At 37.0% G+C, this 7,312-nt stretch overlaps 1 protein-coding gene across 2 annotated transcripts in view; it reads left to right on the forward strand.

The window, feature by feature from the left end:
- The window catches only part of LOC106532581 (calsyntenin-2), a 119,477-nt gene extending 114,154 nt beyond the window's left edge, over nucleotides 1-5,323 (forward strand). For both annotated transcript variants that reach the window (XM_014028678.1, XM_014028679.1), the window contains exon 17: nucleotides 1,944-5,323. In XM_014028678.1, the coding sequence (XP_013884132.1) occupies nucleotides 1,944-2,150 (207 nt within the window). In that variant the 3' untranslated portion in view covers nucleotides 2,151-5,323. The remainder of the gene's footprint in view (nucleotides 1-1,943) is intronic.
- Nucleotides 5,324-7,312: the final 1,989 nt, after the last annotated feature.

The following is a 7,312-nucleotide window of genomic DNA, read 5'->3' on the forward strand; positions in this document are numbered from 1 at the left end:
GGGTCCTCCGGAGGACCCAGACTACCCGGTCAAGGTGGGCCGGGTCCTTGGTAGACTGGGATGACCAGAAAAAAAGAGACCGGCAAGACCAGAAAAAAAGAGGCTTTGAATTTGGACGGTCTAGCCTTCCCTCCTTACCCCAGCAAATGTCATGTCACCTAGCAACCATGATGTTGCTAAACAGAAGCAAAAATAGATCAAAATGAGAAAAATATCAATATATTAGTGTTATTAATATCACAAAACATTAAAATTAACAAAGTTAACATTTGAAGAACTAATTGACCTGCCATAGGTGCATGTTTATTTTGCATTTTTTTATGACAAAAATAATATTTAAAAACATGTCTATACAAATGATAAAAGTATTAGAATTACAACCGCTAAAAATTTTAAATTTTTGTATCGCCATATTTTTTTATTTAAAACATATTCTTTTGTCTCGCTTTGTCCGCCATTACTAGCTTTAAAAAATCCTCTGGTCAGGCCGCAATGCATTATGGGATATGCTGGGCTGGGAAGGATCCATCAGACCAGTCCTTCAAATCGGGGAATAGGAAGGACGTATTTTTCGGTCGCATCAGAGGAGTCTTCGGTTTGGGACAGCCTCCGTCGCGGCGCTGTGACGTATGCGGCCGACGAATTCGGCCTTCAGAGGACCCGGCCTGCCGTTTTTGGACACAGCCATAAATAATTGACCTCTGTGCATACAGTCCAGTGGACGTCCACTTTGAATCCGCATTGAGTCCATGTGGTCCTCCATGGAGTGAAGTACGCCCGAGTATGTGGGGGCCTTAAGACATAGAAACAACTTTTGAATGTAAAAAATGTGATGCTCAATTACTATTCTAGTATTCATATCAAATGGATTCATTGGTTTTCTTCCACTACAACAGTGTTAGTGTTAAGTCATGTTAGTGCAAGAGCTTGGCCTTCAGTTTTTTTTCCACAGCTTTAGATCCACTTCAGTCGTCCAACATTTGATTATTCCTTTCATTAATCTAAATATTAGTTGCACTAACCCTAAAGCACTAACACAAATAGGTCCCCTAATTCTAAAGCACTAATGCACTGAAAAATTTAGCAAACGCTAATTCTAAGGCACTAATACAACCTAATTCTTCAGAGTCAACATAAGACAATATTTACTGTGTGCAAAATGTTGTCATTTAGTGCACTTGGCAGGCCAAAGGAGAGTCACCTGCAGGCCCCATTTGGCCCATGGGCCTTGAGTTTGACACATGACCTTGTAGATAATTGACACTCATACGAACAAAATGTGAGACAGCTTTCACCCTTAACTGTGTAATGTTGATCAGTAACATTTAAAGACCTCAGTTAGTGCTTCTAAATTTAGTCTATAAACTTAGCAAGTGCTAATCCACCAATGAATTGAAAAAAAAGCAAAAGCCCTAAAGCACTAATAAGGAAATTAGTTCCCCTATTAGTGCTTTTAGGGTAACTGTGCCTACCACTGTTCCTTTGATGTATTCTGAACTTTGGAAAAAGATGTGGGAGATCTGCATAGATCCAGTCAAAGCTTAGCTCTTTATTATTCAGTTATAAATTAAGCTACTTAAAAGTAAACAAGGTGCTGGCAACATTTTAATTGGATGTTGATTTGGGCCCTGGTCACATGGGAATGATTTTGTAAAATCACAAATAATGTTTATCTTCTCAGCTTCTCAAAACAGATAATAATCTGTTTGTTTCTACAAAGTCAGAGATCCAACATGCTGCATTTCTTTTTAGAAAAAAAAATTGCAAGTTACATCTGTATGCTCCACACCTTGTATCCTGTTTTGGGTGTATTTTCATGGCAGTGTTACAGCGCCACATAGAGGCCTGGCATAGTTATAACATTGCTGCCTAACTGTTTGGTCCTTTTCTGTAAATTCACTCCCAAATTACTTTCAATTTTCTGCAAACATTTTTCATCTCAGAATACGGAGGAACCACAGGCCACAGAGGAGGAGGCCAGCGAGGAAGATGAGGAAGAGGAAGAAGAGGAGGAGGACGACGACGAAGATGATGAAGAGGATACCAGCGCTGAGTCAGATGACAGCGAAGAGGAAGTGGACGTACAGCTACCGAGGATGCAACACTCGAGCAAAAAGGGTCAAAGCTGGGAGAACACAAGATGTTACTGAAACACCTTTTCACACTGTCTTACTATCTCTCTGTCTCTCACACACACATTCACACACATATACACACACATTCTCCAACACATCAATACTGAAAGCCCACACCAGACGGCTGAAAACAGAAATAAAAGACTTTATGCTCTAAAAGCAAACATATTATCCCCCCTTACTGAAGATTACAAACAGATCAAAGTGATTTAGCTTTGTATGAAAACCTTTTGTTTTATACCGATGCTAAAAAATAATGTGAATTGAAATTTGCGCCCCAGTCATCCCTCACCAAACCTCACTAAATTTAGTCCATCTTGAAAGGTGGGACAGATTTCTTCCTCTGGACTGCAGCTGCAGGTTTTTTTGTTTGTTTGTTTGTTTGTTTGTTTGTTTGTTTGTTTGTTTGTTTGTTTGTTTGTTTGTTTGTTTGTTTGTTTGTTTGTTTGTTTGTTTTTGTAAAACCAAGTTATAGGAAATCCAGTGTTCATCCAGTTCGATGTGTGAAATTCCATTGTGATGTCTCCATTCCAGTCAGTTCAAAAGGCTTTTTATTTAAAAAAAAAAGAGTTGCATAATTAAAAGAAAATTTAACTATTTTTGGTTTGTATATTTATTATTTATCAGTCTTTTGCCAATGTGGCAAAGCCAGGAGATTTTACAGAAAAAAAATTATTTTCACTCGTACTCAAAATAGAAAAAAAAGGGGGAAAAAGTAAGAAAAGATGTCATGTTGAACTGGCAGCAGGGTTTCAGTTCTGAGTTTTGGGGATAGAAAGACGAGTCTCCTTGTACATTTTTATACTACGCCCCCTTCTTGTAAATACTGAGTATAGTGGGTGACAAACAACCCTCCTGATCCCTCTTCCTTTTTCACTCCTGCCCCCCACATGAAACGTCTCCCCTCCTGTTCCCCCATACACCGCACTCATCACCTGTACTTGTAAACATACACACCTTGAACTCTCAGCCTGCAGGAGTCTTTTACCGAACCCATACCCAAGTCCTGTTTGTGTGACGTTAGCTCTGTGATCTGATCATTCCTGCAACTATGGTTTGTTCGTGTGGATATGGCACTGTCTCGGGTGGCCAGTAAAAAATTAATAGGAAAAATGTCAAGAGAAATAAGTCCAAAAAATGTAGAGAACTCCCATTGGTTAAAAAAATAATTCCAGGTGAATAATGACTCTTTAATAACTAAATGATTTAGTAAACCAATCATTTCCCATGATTAACTAATTTAGGGAAACATTCTGTTAAAAAAAACAGTTAAACTACAGTTTTACACGCAAAGATTTCTAAAGTTCTTGAAGCACTTTTCAGGCTGGATAATAATCCAACTGTCCACAACTTACATGAGCCATTAGAATGTGGTTGGATTGCAACAAATGTGGAAAACTTCCTTTAACATGAAAGCAAAACTTTTATTACTTGCAAAATTATTATTATTATTATTGTAAAAAAGCTGTTTTCTGCCCTCCCTGGCACAACTTTCTGGAACAACGTCAGTAGGCAGCTACAAAGATTATTAAACAGTACCTCTATAGCAATCACATCTAAACTTAGTTTTTTTTCATAGTCTGGCCAGTCCTGCTTCAAATTCTAGAGATCAGGCTATGTTGGTAGGCATGTTGCTCCATTCTGCGGATACACTGTAACCACATTCCCATGCTCCACCCATTTTTCTGCCATCACAGTAATTAACTACTAAGACCTCACTTAAAGTAGCTCATTGAGTTTTTGATTTGCACCTGAAGACCTTACCGAGACCCTGCATATCCATCCAGATTCTGGATAATCACAGTGGGTTCATCATCCAGCGTGAAAAAGGCTATAAGTTTCACATTTGGTTTTGTTTTTAGGTTAGGGGTCGGGGTAGGGGTAGGGGTAGGGTTAGTTAGTTGGAAACTACAAGGGCTTCTTTATCTTATCTTGGCTGGACAAACCAGCATCTCTAAGAAATTATGGATTCAGTAATTCAATAAAAATGTTCTGGTCAAATAGGGAAACTTTTGACTCTTTTAAAGAAAGTTCACTCTACATTCTATATAAAAATGTCCCATAATTTGAAATTTTTAAATAGAGAAAATTGTAACTGAACAAATTTGTGCTAGAGATTAAAACAAATTACGTTACTTAAACATTTTTGCAAACACATTGATTTTATTGACTGTATGTGGCCTGATCTCCAAGAGTCAAAAACTTAAAGTTGACATTCGAAGCATGATTTCTACTAATTAGTGGACTTTTTCCCTTTAATAAGATAGCCCTAAAATTTAAAGTGAAGTTGATTTTACCAGTGTCAGCAGCCCAGCCTCTAAACAAACTTTTGTAGAATCCTCTCATGTACATCACTATTTTATTAATCCACTTTTAAACATTTACCTACATTTTAAGGACTATATAATCTGCCACATGTGATAAGTACTTTATTTGTTAGGTCTGTGACTAAAACTCTAAAACTTAATCCTTTAAGAACTGATAAAAGCAACAGTAAAGGATATTAGGCTAGGGTGTTTTGTTACACTGATAAATTCCAGTTCAGTCTGCTGAACACAAACCCACCAAACTGAGACATAACAACAAAAAAGAATGATTGGCAGTGTCACATTTCACATGATCAGAAAGTTTCTTTATTCACCTTAAAGTTAGAGGGCATTACACTGACCATGGTCATCCCAAATCTAATCTGTCTCTGATATTTGATAGCTGAAAATCCACGAATGCTGTTTTGTTCCTAGATAACAGAGCTGTTCTGTTTTTACAGTCCGACACTGATGATTTAAAGTTTGTCCCAACAGCTGAAAAGTGTCCTCGTTTTGACCCAGTGAGCCTTTTCCCCAGCTGGAAGACTCTCCTGTATGTGTTCTGTGGCTCTATTGTACGTTCATGTAAAGATCTCATTTGTTGTTTAACAGTTTTCCTCATCTGCCGTGACACCTGGTCTTGTGATGTCACCTCTCTCCATTCCTCACTTGAAACCCTTTGGTGGATTTTGCATTGGCTCGAGCCCTAATGTTGTCCCGACATTTGTTTTAGAAGAGGACAGTGAAATTAACAATGAAACCTTGTATAACGTGTACATTTGATTTTTTTTTCTTCTCTGGACTCTTTGGTCTGTTTTTCTTTTGAATGGTCACTACAGCACTTTCTGTAAATTGGCCAATAAAAACTTGTTTTGGAATCAAGCTGTTGGTGTCGATTTTATGTGATGGTGTGTGTGTGTGTGAACTTGATTATGCTACAGAGTGAGGACCACAATATGTTTTGAACCAACAAAGTGAGTGCAGCTCTACTGCGCTCTACTAGTTAGGTTTAGAGGTATGGTGTGAACTAAGTCTTGGTTAGGGTTAGAGAAAATATCTGGGTTAGGCATGAATACAGTTACAAAAAGAAATGGAAGTCAATACAATGTCTTCAGTTTGATACAAGTACAAGGATGTGTATGGGCAGATGTTTCCTAGTATGTAGGGTAGGGACCTTTTTTGGTATGCACCCCCTACTTATGGGGACCAATTGGTACTTATGGGGACCTAAGCCTAGTCCCCATGGAGGAAATGCTGCTGGTTGGTTGGGGGTTAGGTTTAGGTGTTAATTGAGTTTAGGTTAAATTTGGTTCAGATGAGGTTAGGTTTAGGGAAAGGGGTCAGGGTTAGATTGTAGAAATGTATTAATTAATGGAGGTCAATACAATGTCCCCATAAAGAGAGCTGCATTAGACTGTGTGTGTGTAATGGGTTTTTTGTTACCTTTTTCATACATTTTCTGGTGTAATCAGAACTGGCAGTTTCATGGAGACCAAAGCCTGGTTTTAAAACAGTAAAACATTTCCTGCCACCTTTGCTATCAAAAGAGCCATTTCTGCATGTTGGCTCACTAAAAATGTGTCTGAAGGCACAAAATGTGCTACAACTGTGCTCATCAATTGATGGCTCATGGGCCACTAAGTTTTTTAAAGTGAAGCTTTTCAGGCCATTGGGGATGACTTTATAAAAGTAAAGATATGTTGTGAACTGTAACTTTTTATGCTTAGGACATATTCATGTAAGCAAGACAAAAAATAGTTTATACCAAATAAATATTTGGTATTTCTTTTTAGCGACTTGTCTTTAAGGTATTCCAAAGAAATTATGCAAGATCTGCCCCAAAAAAAAATCATAAGGGTGGAAGTTGGATTACTGAAGAGGCCAACAAACTGTCACTCCTTGTGTCAATAGCATCAAAGCTGCAAACAAATTCCTCCAAATGTAACTCCTTACTTTATAAATTGCATTCATAAAAAATAACAGAAGTTTTCTGCTATTGATTTCTGTTTAGTGGGTTTTTTTATTGTTTCATCTTTGACTACTTTGATTTCTTGTTGCATTTTTACCTTTACCGTGATTGTTTTTAATATTTCCATTCTGTGAGTAATTTTAAACTACATCTTTAAATAAATCTTTTTTTCTGTATTAAGTCTTTCATGTCTGTTCATCCCAACTGAGGCATTTAGCACATTGCTCTATTGAACGTCAGATAAAAGAGCTCATGCAGTAGATGATGTAATCACCGAACAATGAAGTCCCTGGACTCTGAGTTATAAGATGGTTTGTTCTCCTTGGTTCTGAAATGTTTCTCAGCACAGTCAGTTCTGTGCACAGCTAATCAGACCTGTCTGAAAATATTATCTCTATTCTACAGTATTGCAGGCTTCCTGAAATGATTACACTTTATAAGGGTTAGTAGACAAATTTCACTTTTTTAATCTCCTTTTTCCCCTTACAGCAAGATTACACTGTTAAAAATATCCGTATATTTAACAGCGATAAACAGTAAAACCATGACAGGGAAAACCTGTAAACAATAAAACAGTTTAAAACTGTTGATTTGATGGGAAATTGCCGTAAAAAAAATTATTGGTGTAAACAGTAATTTGTACATTTTTTCTCTGAAAAAAATACATTACCCTACTGTAAAGCACTGCTGCACTGTTTTTTTAACAGAAAATAACTATTAATTTTAAAACAGTCAAACACTACAATTTTTACAGATATTTACTGAAAAAAATGCAGGTTTTAATTGCTGAATGTAAATATTGTTGTTTCTGTAAAATATGTATATGGGCCTAGATAGATAGATAGATAGATAGATAGATAGATAGATAGATAGATAGATAGATAGATAGATAGATAGATAGA

Source organism: Austrofundulus limnaeus, unplaced genomic scaffold (assembly GCF_001266775.1).
Source record: "Austrofundulus limnaeus strain Quisiro unplaced genomic scaffold, Austrofundulus_limnaeus-1.0 Scaffold796, whole genome shotgun sequence".
Classification (NCBI taxonomy): Eukaryota; Metazoa; Chordata; class Actinopteri; order Cyprinodontiformes; family Rivulidae; genus Austrofundulus; species Austrofundulus limnaeus.